General features: G+C 31.1%; 1 protein-coding gene across 1 annotated transcript in view; it reads right to left on the bottom strand.

Annotated features, from left to right (window-relative positions):
* The window catches only part of LOC139872806 (probable linoleate 9S-lipoxygenase 5), a 32,607-nt gene extending 17,569 nt beyond the window's left edge, over positions 1 to 15,038 (bottom strand). Inside the window, exons 1-2 of the mRNA XM_071860732.1 lie at positions 14,746 to 15,038; positions 14,234 to 14,526 (exon numbers count right to left, since the gene is read on the bottom strand). Coding sequence (XP_071716833.1) covers positions 14,234 to 14,526; positions 14,746 to 14,965 — 513 coding nt within the window. The 5' untranslated portion in view covers positions 14,966 to 15,038. The remainder of the gene's footprint in view (positions 1 to 14,233; positions 14,527 to 14,745) is intronic.
* Positions 15,039 to 15,402: the final 364 nt, after the last annotated feature.

Genomic DNA, 15,402 nt, shown 5'->3' with positions numbered 1-15,402 from the left:
ATATACCGACCACAAAAGTTTTCAACACATATTTAATCAGAAACAACTGAATATGAGGCAGCGTAGGTGGATTGAATTGTTGAATGATTACGACTTTGAGATTCGTTACCACCCGGGGAAGGCAAATGTGGTAGCCGACGCCTTGAGCAGAAAGGACAGAGAACCCATTCGAGTAAAATCTATGAATATAATGATTCACACTAACCTTACTACTCAAATAAAGGAGGCGCAAAAAGGAGTTTTAAAAGAGGGAAATTTAAAGGATGAAATACCCAAAGGATTGGAGAAGCATCTTAATATTCGGGAAGACGGAACCCGGTATAGGGCTGAAAGAATTTGGGTACCAAAATTTGGAGATATGAGAGAAATGGTACTTAGAGAAGCTCATAAAACCAGATACTCAATACATCCTGGAACGGGGAAGATGTACAAGGATCTTAAGAAACATTTTTGGTGGCCAGGTATGAAAGCCGATATTGCTAAATATGTAGGAGAATGTTTGACGTGTTCTAAGGTCAAAGCTGAACATCAGAAACCATCAGGTCTACTACAACAACCTGAAATCTCGGAATGGAAATGGGAAAACATTACCATGGATTTCATTACTAAATTGCCAAGGACTGCAAGTGGTTATGATACTATTTGGTAATAGTTGATCGTCTCACCAAGTCAGCACACTTCCTACCAATAAGAGAAGATGACAAGATGGAGAAGTTAGCACAACTGTATTTGAAGAAAGTCGTCTCCAGACATGGAATACCAATCTCTATTATCTCTGATAGGGATGGCAGATTTATTTCAAGATTCTGGCAGACATTACAGCAAGCATTGGGAACTCGTCTAGACATGAGTACTGCCTATCATCCACAAACTGATGGGCAGAGCGAAAGGACGATACAAACGCTTGAAGATATGCTACGAGCTTGTGTTATTGATTTCGGAAACAGTTGGGATGGACATCTACCGTTAGCAAAAATTTTCCTACAACAACAGCTACCATTCAAGCATTGAGATGGCGCCGTTTGAAGCACTTTATGGTAGAAAGTGCAGGTCTCCGATTTGTTGGAGTGAAGTGGGGGATAGACAGATTACGGGTCCGGAGATAATACAAGAAACTACCGAGAAAATCATCCAAATTCAACAAAGATTGAAAACCGTCCAGAGTCGACAAAAGAGCTACGCGGACAGTAAAAGAAAAGATATAGAGTTTGAAATTGGAGAAATGGTCATGCTTAAGGTTTCACCTTGGAAAGGCGTTGTTCGATTTGGTAAACGGGGGAAACTAAATCCAAGGTACATTGGACCATTCAAGATTATAGATCATGTCGGACCAGTAGCTTACCAACTGGAGCTACCTCAACAACTCGCGGCTGTACATAACACTTTCCACGTCTCAAATTTGAAGAAATGTTTTGCTAAAGAAGATCTCACTATTCCGTTGGACTAAATCCAAATCAATGAAAAACTTCAATTCATTGAAGAACCCGTCGAAATAATGGATCGTGAGGTTAAGAGACTTAAACAAAACAAGATACCTATTGTTAAGGTTCGATGGAATGCTCGTAGAGGACCCGAGTTCACCTGGGAGCGTAAAGATCAGATGAAGAAGAAATACCCGCATTTATTTCCAGAAGATACGTCAACACCTCCAACTGCTTAAAATTTCGGGACGAAATTTATTTAACGGGTAGGTACTGTAGTGACCCGAACTTTTCCATGTTTATATATATATATATATATATATATATATATATTAAATGAAATTGTTATTTACATGATTAAGTGTTTCCAACATTTTAAGCAATCAAACTTGTTAAGACTTGATTAATTGAAATAGGTTTCATATAGACAATTGACCACCCAAGTTGACCGGTGATTCACGAACGTTAAAACTTGTAAAAACTATACGATGACATATATATGGTTATATATATAGTTAAAATGATTTTATTATAAGTATGTATCTCATTAAGTATTTTAACAATGAGTTATATACATAAAATTGAGACTATTAATTTAAGAAACTCGAAAACGATATATATAACGATTATCGTTATAACAACGTCTTACTAGGTACATATGAATCATATTAAGATATTGATACACTTGGTTAATTATGTTAAATGATAAGTAATTATATTATTAAGTGTATTAACAATGAAATACATATGTAAAAATAAGACTACTAACTTAATGATTTCGAAACGAGACATATATGTAACGATTATCGTTGTAACGACATTTAACTGTATATATATCATACTAAGATATATTATATATCATAATATCATGATAATATAACAATTTAACATCTCATTTGTTATAATAAACAATGGGTTAACAACAATCAACAAGATCGTTAACCTAAAGGTTTCAAAACAACATTTACATGTAACGACTAACGATGACTTAACGACTCAGTTAAAATGTATATACATGTAGTGTTTTAATATGTATTCATACACTTTTGAAAGACTTCAAGACACTTATCAAAATACTTCTACTTAACAAAAATTCTTACAATTACATCCTCGTTCAGTTTCATCAACAATTCTACTCGTATGCACCCGTATTCGTACTCGTACAATACACAGCTTTTAGATGTATGTACTATTGGTATATACACTCCAATGATCAGCTCTTAGCAGTCCATGTGAGTCACCTAACACATGTGGAACTAGCATGAAATATCTCATAAAATTACAAAAATATGAGTAATCATTCATGACTTATTTACATGAAAACAAAATTACATATCCTTTATATCTAATCTATACACCAACGACCAAAAACACCTACAAACACTTTAATTCTTCAATTTTATTCATCTAATTAATATCTCTCAAGTTCTATCTTCAAGTTCTAAGTGTTCTTCATAAATTCAAAAAGTTCTAGTTTCATAAAATCAAGAATACTTCCAAGAATTGCAAGTTTACTTCCAAGTTTTCTAAATCCATTCCAAGTAATCATCCAAGATCAAGAAACCTTTGTTACTTACAGTAGGTTATCTTTCTAATACACGGTAATAATCATATTCAAACTTTAATTCAATTTCTATAACTATAACAATCTTATTTTGAGTGGAAATCTTACTTGAAATTGTTTTCGTGTCATGATTCTGCTTCAAGAACTTTCAAGCCATCTAAGGATCCTTTGAAGCTAGATCTATTTTTCTCATTTCCAGTAGGTTTATCCAAGGAACTTGAGGTAGTAATGATGTTCATAACATCATTCGATTCATACATATAAAGCTATCTTATTCGAAGGTTTAAACTTGTAATCACTAGAACATAGTTTAGTTAATTCTAAACTTGTTCGCAAATAAAAGTTAATCCTTCTAACTTGACTTTTAAAAGCAACTAAACACATGTTTTATATCTATATGATATGCTAACTTAATGATTTAAAACTTGGAAACACGAAAAACACCGTAAAACCGGATTTACGCCGTCGTAGTAACACCGCGGGCTTTTTTGGGTTAGTTAATTAAAAACTATGATAAACTTTGATTTAAAAGTTGTTATTCTGGAAAAATGATTTTTATTATGAACATGAAACTATATCCAAAAATTATGGTTAAACTCAAAGTGGAAGTATGTTTTCTAAAATGGTCATCTAGACGTCGTTCTTTCGACTGAAATGACTACCTTTACAAAAACGACTTATAACTTATTTTTCCGACTATAAACCTATACTTTTTATGTTTAGATTCATAAAATAGAGTTCAATATGAAACCATAGCAATTTGATTCACTCAAAACGGATTTAAAATGAAGAAGTTATGTGTAAAACAAGATTGGATAATTTTTCTCATTTTAGCTACGTGAAAATTGGTAACAAATCTATTCCAACCATAACTTAATCAACTTATATTGTATATTATGTAATCTTGAGATACCATAGACACGTATACAATGTTTCGACCTATCATGTCGACACATCTATATATATTTCGGAACAACCATAGACACTCTATATGTGAATGTTGGAGTTAGCTATACAGGGTTGAGGTTGATTCCAAAATATATATAGTTTGAGTTGTGATCAATACTGAGATACGTATACACTGGGTCATGGATTGATTCAAGATAATATTTATCGATTTATTTCTGTACATCTAACTGTGGACAACTAGTTGTAGGTTACTAACGAGGACAGCTGACTTAATAAACTTAAAACATCAAAATATATTAAAAGTGTTGTAAATATATTTTGAACATACTTTGATATATATGTATATATTGTTATAGGTTCGTGAATCAATCAGTGGCCAAGTCTTACTTCTCGACGAAGTAAAAATCTGTGAAAGTGAGTTATAGTCCCACTTTTAAAATCTAATATTTTTGGGATGAGAATACATGCAGGTTTTATAAATGATTTACAAAATAGACACAAGTACGTGAAACTACATTCTATGGTTGAATTATCAAAATCGAATATGCCCCTTTTTATTAAGTCTGGTAATCTAAGAATTAGGAAACAGACACCCTAATTGACGCGAATCCTAAAGATAGATATATTGGGCCTAACAAACCCCATCCAAAGTACCGGATGTTTTAGTACTTCGAAATTTATATCATATCCGAAGGGTGTCCTGAAATGATGGGGGATATTCTTATATATGCATCTTGTTAATGTCGGTTACCAGGTGTTCACCATATGAATGATTTTTTTCTCTATGTATGGGATGTGTATTGAAATATGAAATCTTGTGGTCTATTGTTACGATTTGATATATATAGGTTAAACCTATAACTCACCAACATTTTTGTTGACGTTTAAAGCATGTTTATTCTCAGGTGAATACTAAGAGCTTCCGCTGTTGCATACTAAAATAAGGACAAGATTTGGAGTCCATGTTTGTATGATATTGTGTAAAAACTGCATTCAAGAAACTGATTTCGATGTAACATATTTGTATTGTAAACCATTATGTAATGGTCGTGTGTAAACAGGATATTTTAGATTATCATTATTTGATAATCTACGTAAAGCTTTTTGAACCTTTATTTATGAAATAAAGGTTATGGTTTGTTTTAAAAATGAATGCAGTCTTTGAAAAACGTCTCATATAGAGGTCAAAACCTCGCAACAAAATCAATTAATATGGAACGTTTTTAATCAATAAGAACGGGACATTTCACATACCGTCAAATTTTGATGTAATGAAAGATTGTCTTTTCAAAAATGAATGCAATGTTTGTAAAATGTATCATATAGAGGTCAAGTACCTCGCAATGTAATCAACTGTTGTGAATCGTTTATAATCGATATAGACTTTTTCCGGATGGATTAGGACGGGTCGCTTCAAAGTGGACGTGCGGTTACCTCATTTAGAAAAACCAAAATAAAAAAGTGTTCAAAAACAAGTGTTGAAATCCACCGGTTGTACTAAATGAAATACAAGTGAAGAGCTACAAATGGATCGCGAATAGATGCAAGTCGGGAGTCTTTGATTGACATAATTGGCTAAATAATCCTCCAGTTTTCTTATCTTAGCAAGTTAGGATATAGTTACCATCTTAGCAACTTTGTTTGGCTTGTTAGATCTTGAGTGATTGTGCGATGTATTTCCTCTAATATTTCTTTTTAATACATATTGCTCTTAAAAAATATATAAATACAAAAAATGATTGTGTGCATATCATCACTCAAACTTTTGTGGATTCATTGATTGACTTTTGAAAAAGTTACCTACCTATAGTTAAGGAAAGTGATATGTACACAGTCAATTTTGACTCATACACAATTAAACATGTTTTATAATGTTGTACAATATAACACTGTAAGCATATTTAGTTCTGTATGTATAAAAAATATTCCGTTATTTACATATCACCGGTTAGTTAATTTTCATTTCATTTTTTACGAATAATAAATAACGAGCCAAACAATTAAGAAAATAAAAAGGAATACTGCACCTATAACGAGACAAAAATGAGAGAAAAAAAAGGTTGATATGATAGTAATTTATTTACTCTATAATGATATTAATTTAGACGGGAATGATATTAAAGGAGGTGCTTCTCATACACTAATTTTTTATTCATATACACTTTTTTCTTATAATCTTACGATTATATTTTTGGATTGATCTAGGGAGTTGAATTTATAGTTTCTATTAAAATTCTATTATGATGATGTCATTATTAGGCTAATTCTTTTGTTAAGAAAAATTAAAAAGAAAAAAAAAAATCTAAGCCTTAAGTTGATGTCATTTATCTAATTAATGACTAATTAAATTAAATCTACTTATTTATTTATTTCATATTTTTAGGGAAAATTTGACGCTCATTAATTATTAATTATTATTATATTATTATTCAAATTCAAATATAAGTTTTCTTTACGAGATTAACTACGTTATATATGTATGCGAAATTCATGTCTCAATAAAAGGTTCTGATGAAAATAGTAATTGTGATGAAAATTGGAAGATGATGGTTAGAGAATAAATGTGGTTCATTTATTCTGACCAAGTTAAGTACATCAATGTGTTTGTAAAAAAAACGATAAGTTTCTTAGTCGGAATCCAGTCATTAAACTAAATGACTTTATCGTGTAAATTCACTTAATACCTAAAGTATATCATTAAACTATTTCATTTAAACAAACTGGTGGTTCCACGGGTCGTTTCACTAGTTTATATTATTATTCTAACAATAATTAAAGGTATAATAGGTAATTAGGTGTAGGTGAATCAAAAAGTGGTGTGTAAGGATCACCTTCCACACTAAATGTGTGCTTTTAGTATATCTTCACATTACTATAGGCAAGAGATTGTCGGACAGTCTCATTTATCATTTATCATATTTTTAAGAAAAATAAAAAAGATAAAAAAATAGGGAGCTAATCGTTACATATTATTTTTATCCATACACACGTAACTTACTATTATATCCTTATTTATACTTAAATTAATAATATAAGTTCAACTCACCAAATTAATCAGATATATTTGTAAGTTTATAATATAAAAATATGTATCGATTAAAAATTAACGTGTGAGAATCACTTAAAACAATTGATAGATGATGCATTGAAACTTTAGAATAGGGTTGTTTCAATTTAATTGGTCTATGTTAACATTTATTTATGGATTTTTCTAATATTTAATTTTAGAGTTATATTTAATAGAAATTTTCAAGCTTTAGTGATAGTACACTAAAAGTAGTGAGGTAGTTATTTGAAGTAATTTTTAAATATATAAAAAATAATGCATATCTTAAATCCTTAAGTATGGTCATAAGAGATATGTTTAGAAAAATCATTTATATATAGATAAAATGGAGGACTGAAATCTTCTCATATAATAAAATTACTTGATAAGTTAAATTATTATTTTTAGGTGGAAGGAAAAAAGATGACTATAATTATAATTTTACTTATTCAATTTATTTATTTCTTTTCTCACATATAATATTAAAAAAAGCTTCATTAATGAAATTATTTGAGAAGATCTCATAAATAAAAGAATACACACACACACATATATATTAATAAAAAAATTAAACTTTAAAAAGATGGTCTAATTTATATTTTTATTCTTTTATCTCAAATTTATTTTGAGAGGATTCAAATCTTGAAAAACATATACTTTTATTTATATCCATCTTAAACTAATCATTGAATTACAAAATTTAATAATAATTAAGTATCATGAACTTTTTAATTTATTCTCATTTATTCTATTAATCAAATTATCAATTAATTTTATAAAAATTAGCCAAATTTATTTAAATTGATATTTATCAAAATATATATTTTTAAATCCAGCAAAAATTAGGGAACATTTTATTTATTTTGAAAACGAATGAAGTATATAATTGAAATTTACGGTATGTATTTTCTGAGATCTAAACGAAAAATAAATTATATTCCCCCTCATAGCCTACCTAAATTTCATTAAATAATTCATTAATGCAAAAGCATTTAATTTTCTTTCCTACCCTTGGCCATAGGGCGATCTTTTGTAGTTGGTAAATTAATGAAAGGGGAGTGATCCGTACCTCACAAATTTTTAGTCGTACACCACGAAACATGCATTATAGTATAGTACTGTACAATACTATAAAACATGTTTTGTGGTGTATGACTAAAAATTGGTGGTGTACGAATATCACCCTTAGTATTAGTACGGAGTATTCTGCTGTAACAAAGATGTAATTTTTGTGGCTTCTCTTAAGACCATATATAACTCTCACTTTGATGTCAAAGGCAAATGTGGTGATGTGGCAATGTCAAGAAGTGAAGTTTTTTAATGGGGAGTGTTAAATTTGAGTGTTAAATTTGTGATGGGTGATGTGGTAAAATATTATTGAAAGTTGGGTATAAAATATATAATTTAATAATATATAAAAATTAATGGAGAAATCTGATTGGTACAAAAATTTCTGATGCTTACCTTTTTTTCCGTCAGATTCTTGATTGACGTCCCTAAAGTGTCACGGGTGACACCCCATTATGGGCGTCAGGGGCGTCAGGGCCTTGACAAGTGGGATGCCACCTAGATTTTTGGGGGCGTGAGAGGCGGTGGGTGATGCCCCATTATATATGGCCTTATGTTCTTATTTTTTCATATGTGGTTGTAAAACGTGTTTGTTAAGTTTATGGATTTAGTGCTAGTGGGCCTAAGTAAGTGGACAAGTAATATAGTAGTCCAGCTTGCTATTTTATTTTATCTTAATTTTTCACTTTCCATGAAGAATTATTACTATACTAACTATTAGACAAAGCTTATGAATAGTATCATGGGTATTTTCGTCTTTTCACCTTCTTTTTTTTCCCCCTTTTCCCTTCTTTCTTTCAAGTAACACCACACAAGCCCCCCACACTTTGTTCAAAGATTAAAATCAACCCCCAACACAGGGGGTTAAAGCGTCAAATCAAAATTTTCATAGAATATCTTAAATAAACTCCACTCAAATATTCAACAGGTCATATCTTCTCGCTCGCAATGAGTTAAATTTTTCCGACACCATCCTTAAACTCGAAATAATTTTATGAACACAATGTCACTAACTATACGCAAAACGGACACTTTTAAAAAAACGCTAAATATTTAGGGTACTATTCATATATGTTGATTTTTCACTCGCAGGCTACGTAACTAAACACAATAAAATACATTAAAAATCGAACCCCGGGCGCGAAGCAAGGGTTCGAAAACTAGTTGGCACTGATACCAGATAAAGGCGATCAGTTTTACTAAATTTTTTTTATATATATTTTTTTTCAGATTATGGATTTTTTTATTGGGTAATGTATTATTATTTTTAATTCAAATTTAATTTGATATATGACATCATGCAGATATCTTAGAATTTTTTCTTTATCGTTTTTGATTTTTTAACAAAGAAAAAGAGCTATTTATGATGTCATCTAAATAGTGGTTTATAAGAAAGATGTAATTTTTGTGGCTTCTCTTAAGACCATGTATAACCCTCACTTTGATGTCAAAGGCAAATGTGGTGATGTGGCAATGTCAAGAAGTGAAGTTTTTTAATGGGGAGTGTTAAATTTGAGTGTTAAATTTGTGATGGGTGATGTGGTAAAATATTATTGAAAGTTGGGTATAAAATATATAATTTAATAATATATAAAAATTAATGGAGAAATCTGATTGGTCCAAAAATTTCTGACGCTTACCTTTTTTTCCGTCAAATTCTTGATTGACGCCCCTAAAGTGTCACGGGTGACACCCCATTATGGGCGTCAGGGGCGTCAGGGCCTTGACAAGTGGGATGCCACCTAGATTTTTGGGGGCGTGAGAGGTGGTGGGTGATGCCCCATTATATATGGCCTTATGTTCTTATTTTTTCATATGTGGTTGTAAAACGTGTTTGTTAAGTTTATGGATTTAGTGCTAGTGGGCCTAAGTAAGTGGACAAGTAATATAGTAGTCCAGCTTGCTATTTTATTTTATCTTAATTTTTCACTTTCCATGAAGAATTATTACCATACTAACTATTAGACAAAACTTATAAATAGTATCAGGGGTATTTTCGTCTTTTCACCTTCTTTTTTTTTCCCCTTTTTCCTTCTTTCTTTCAAGTAACACCACACAAGCCCCCCCACACTTTGTTCAAAGATTAAAATCGACCCCCAACACAGGGGGTTAAAGCGTCAAATCAAAATTTTCATAGAATATCTTAAATAAACTCCACTCAAATATTCAACATGTCATATCTTCTCGCTCGCAATGAGTTAAATTTTTCCGACACCATCCTTAAACTCGAAATAATTTTATGAACACAATGTCACTAACTATACTCAAAACGGACACTTTTAAAAAAACGCTAAATATTTAGGGTACTATTCATATATGTTGATTTTTCACTCGCAGGCTACGTAACTAAACACAATAAAATACATTAAAAATCGAACCCCGGGCGCGAAGCGAGGGTTCGAAAACTAGTTGGCACTGATACCAGATAAAGGCGATCAGTTTTACTAAATTATATATATATATATATATATATATATATATATATATATATATATATATATATATATATATATATATATTTTCAGATTATGGATTTTTTTATTGGGTAATGTATTATTATTTTTAATTCAAATTTAATTTGATATATGACATCATGCAGATATCTTAGAATTTTTTCTTTATCGTTTTTGATTTTTTTAACAAAGAAAAAGAGCTATTTATGATGTCATCTAAATAGTGGTTTATAAGATAGTAATAGATACCTTTGGTATATCACTCGTGCTTTGTTCCAGAGTGACTATAAGCATACATAAATTAAAATATTTGATGTTCCACAGTTTTTTATACAAGAAGAGAAATGAAAAGAAGTGAAATGATTATTATATTACGGAGTATATTATATTATACCTACATACTAAATAGCACCCCAAAATTTTTAGTTTCAGTTTTACCGGAGTGTCGTTTTGAATTTGCGTTCACGTTACAAACGGTCCCTCAAGTTCTGCTCAATTTACAAAACGGCCCCTCAACTTTACACTTTTTCAGGGGTAGAAAGCGTAAATATATAATTTTATTAAAATAAAAGAAACTAATTCCACCCGAATTTTTAACGGACCCTATCTTCTCGCTCGGTGCGAGTTAAATCTTTCCGAGACCACCGTTCAACTCGAAAAAATCAGCCGAACCCAACGGGACTAACTAACGCGAAACGGACATCGTTAAAAAAATACTAGATAACGGACCCTATATTCTCGCTCGGTGCGAGTTAAATTTTTCCGAGACCACCTTTTAACTCGAAATAATTTTACGAACACAATGCGACTAACTATACACGAAACGGACATCGTTAAAAAACACTAAATATTTTAGCCTATATTATATACATATACATACACGTCCAACAAACAACCCAACCTACTAGATATATTAGGCAGCAAACAACGTATATTCAAATTCGACCGCGCGTCGAATATAACCGCAGCAATGCGCGGTCAAATTTTTTTCTAGTTTTATCTACTCAATTCAACGTTTTTTGTCAAAAAAAAAAAAAAAACTAGTGAAATGACCCGTTATACCACGGGTTTGTTTAAACGAAACAGTTTAATGATATGTTTTAGGTATTAAGTGAACGTAAATGCTAAAGTTATTTAGTTTAATGACCCGTAGAATCACAGAGTCCAACTAAGAAACTCGTCAGCTGGACATTTCATCAAAAACATAAAATGCATATTAAACAATCAACATCCAATCATAAGAGATAATATTGGTAGTCATTTTATTTTAAAAGTGTAAATTAAAATATAAATTTAGAATTGGTTTCTTTCTGCCTAACTTTTATACCTTCTCGTACTCAATTCAAAATAATTAATTAAAATAATTTAAAATAATTTAATTTTAATAATTAAAATAATTATTATTAAGATTTAATAATAATAATAATTAATTATAATAAGATTTAATGTTAATTCAAAAATATTTAGATTAATGACATCACCCAACATGCTTAGATTTTTTTCTTTTTCTTTTTGATTTTTTCTTAACAAATGAATTAGCCTAATAATGACATCATCATTATAGCATTTTAATATTAACTATAGATAAAATAAAATAAAATCAAATTTAAATTTAAATATACTTACAATAACATACAAGTACAATATTTATTTGGAAGTTGATCCCAACACAACACTTTTTGATTCATCTACATTTTTTTTTATCATAAACTCACAGTTATACTCCTGAATTAATATCAGGAGTAGAACTTATATTATTGTTTTAACTATAATTAAGGATATAATAGATAATTAGATGTAGATGGATAAAAAAATGGTATGTGAAGATCACCTCACTATTTATAAACCTCAGTCACATATATTATCAATATTGTTTATGTAACAAGCACACTTAGCTCCAGAAAAATGATTGTTTTTAGTATTTTGTATATACTTAAATAAGCAGATTTAGAATGTAATTTGGCAAGAAGAAAGTTGAAAGGGAGTTCGGGTTCGGGTCATATTTCACTTAAATACTACGATAATGACTTGGCATGCGAAGAGACGATTCAAAAGGCATTTATGAACGCAAATCAAGTTGGTTCTTCGGGACCATTATCTTCGGATTCTTCGGGTACAAGTGAGTGTAGAGATGTGCACGGGGGAGTTAGTGGTGTTGAGAGAAAGGTGGGTTTTTTGAAGAACTTTTATTGGAAGGGTCGCTTCCACCTTCCGTTTCGGGTGCTAGAATTGGAAATGGAGCTTCTTGTGTCTCATCATATGAAATCACGAATCGGAAAGGTAAGATGTTTAATCGGTTAAAAGTGAATGGTGTGGTGGTCAAACCGGCCGTCAAAACTCGAAAAGGTAATGCGAGTAGACGGTAAGTTGTTTGCGGTTGTTTGGCTAAGTTGATGTGTTTCTACTTGTAAGTTTGCATTGTATGTACTTTTGATTTGTTTATGTATGTTGTTCAAGGCTCGGTATAGGTTAGTTTGGTAGTTTTGTAATTTCCGAGCTTTGTTGTATTTTGTTTCGACTTTGTATCTCTCGTTTGTCTTTTCATGTTTCGATGAAGAGGCTATGTTTTATGTTATCGTTATTTTGCCCCCCAAAAATACTTAAATAAGCAGATTTTTATATTGCAATAAGCTAACTTTTTTGATTTAAATAGTGGATCAATTTTTTAAACTAAATTTACAACAACAATAACAAAAAGAACAAAACACAATCTCACATGTGTGGGGTATAGGCGTATAGGAGATGTGAGATGTAGAAAACCGTTCGTCTATCCTAATTTCTAGAATTAAGAAAAATCATTTGTTCATACGGAGTGAAACACCTCGAAAGCAGAGAAAGTCCTCACTCTCTCTGTTCGACGGATAAAGAGATTTCTTCTAGGGATGGCGCCCGCAGGTAACGGGCACGGGTTAGGGTTACATATACTCGTGACCCGCCCGTTGGGTTTTTTTTTGCTCGTTAAGACCCATTACCCGTCCGCAGGTAAAAAAGTTTCGCCCATGCCCGTGACCCTTGGATACCCGTTACTCGCGGGTAACAATAATATACAACTTCGTTTAATTTTTTTAAGTTAGATAATTATATTAATTATAAATCATATATACAAATAACATGTGTAAAATGACGTGAAAATCAAGTTTTTTACTTATATGTAATATTATATTTTTAATCATTATTGCCTTACAGGTTAAATCAATTTTAAATTTGATAATTGTATATATAAACTCGCGGATAAATTAAAAAAAGTCTCATGAATTAGCGGATCAGGTTTTACCCGTGATGAATTGCTAGCATGTACCCGCGACCCGTCGGCGGGTATAATTTTCTACCCGTACACGTGCCCGCAGGTAAGATTTAATGATTTTACCCGTCCATCACGGATCGAGTACCCGCAGGTCACGAGTTTTTCCTCGCCCAATGCCATCCTTAATTGCTTCTAAAAGAACCTCTAGCCAATAAGTAGAAATTTTTCTTAAAAAAATTAAAGATATATACATATATAAAATTGAAAAAATAGAAAAAGTAGAAAATGAAACGCTATAAAAATGATAGAATTAAATTTTTATGAATTTTAAATTCTATGTGAAAATTAAAATAGGCTCTAAGTCAAGAATAACCATGAGTTTGTTCGAAATCAATTTCCATGGGTTGTTTTTCAAACTTAATTTGTTTTCCATTTTTATAATTCGATATAACCATAAATGATCAAGAATAAATACTAATGAATGCTTAAAGGTGACAAAATGTATAAGATTGTAGTTGTAACATTCACCTTGTTGGCAAAAAAGATACGATTGTATTTGTAACGATTTGTCGGGTACACCCATGAATTGCAAACAAAATGGATAGGTCCATCATGACCCGGAACATCCTCCAATGTCACCATCTTTAAGTAAAACTGACTATGGTGGTTGTTCTTTATCATCAAAGCCCCCGGAACTCCCATTGACTCGTCCCATTCAAACGTCACCGAGAAACTAGCTTCTCGGGCTGCCATTGTCGTCATCTTTCTCGTCCAATCTTCGATGTACGCCACCTTCCCAATTTTCCCATTTGACCCGTTCGCTAACAAAACAATACATATAGATACATTGTAAGTTTGTTGTTCTAAAAAAGAACAACATTTCTAACGACAACTTTACGAGTTGTCATTAACTAGTTGTACGTCGTGAAACTACATAAAACTCTTGTATAGCTTTATAATTGCCACTTTAAATAAAATATATAACTGCTACGTACAAAAGTTTTATATAACTTAACGACAACAATAAAGACGATTATTACGCGGATCAGAATGAGTGGAACTGATAAGTTGAATAGAGACACGTTTGCCAATTATTTCATAAACATGGTCAAGAAACGATGCACCGAAATCGTTAAGATCAAGAACATTCTTCTTCATTAAAACGACTGTCCCTATGATCTTCTCCTTCTTGATCATGGTGTTCTCCGTTTTGTCTCCAACGCTTTTGTTCGAGTTTTTGCCATGTGTGATGAAGTCCATCACCCCAATCGAGTAACAAACAAATATCACTTGTTCTTCTTCTTAATTAAATTGATCGGAGAATGAAAGGGAGAGAAATATTGATCAAGTTAATTATGGGAAGAAGGTATATGCTGCTTGAGGTTTTTATATAGAAAAAAAGGGATTTTATTTTGAAATAGTAATTTTATGAAATCACTTTACAATAATAATAATAATAATAATAATAATAATAATAATAATAATAATAATAATAATAATAATAATAATAAATAGTAATAGCACAATTTAAATTGAGTCATTTATTAAAATAAAAAAAAACGACACGTCACAAACTGGGCTTTGAAAAGCCGGTTTACTAGACAAAGTGGACATAAGCCGGATTTCAAAAAGCTGGCTTGGGCTGACACGTTACAAACCGGAATTTGAAAGTCCAGTTTTACTAGTTTTGTAAAACT

Source organism: Rutidosis leptorrhynchoides, chromosome 10, assembly GCF_046630445.1.
Source record: "Rutidosis leptorrhynchoides isolate AG116_Rl617_1_P2 chromosome 10, CSIRO_AGI_Rlap_v1, whole genome shotgun sequence".
Classification (NCBI taxonomy): domain Eukaryota; kingdom Viridiplantae; phylum Streptophyta; class Magnoliopsida; order Asterales; family Asteraceae; genus Rutidosis; species Rutidosis leptorrhynchoides.
Note: the sequence above shows the minus strand (reverse complement) of the source record. Positions and strands in the feature narration are given on the sequence as shown.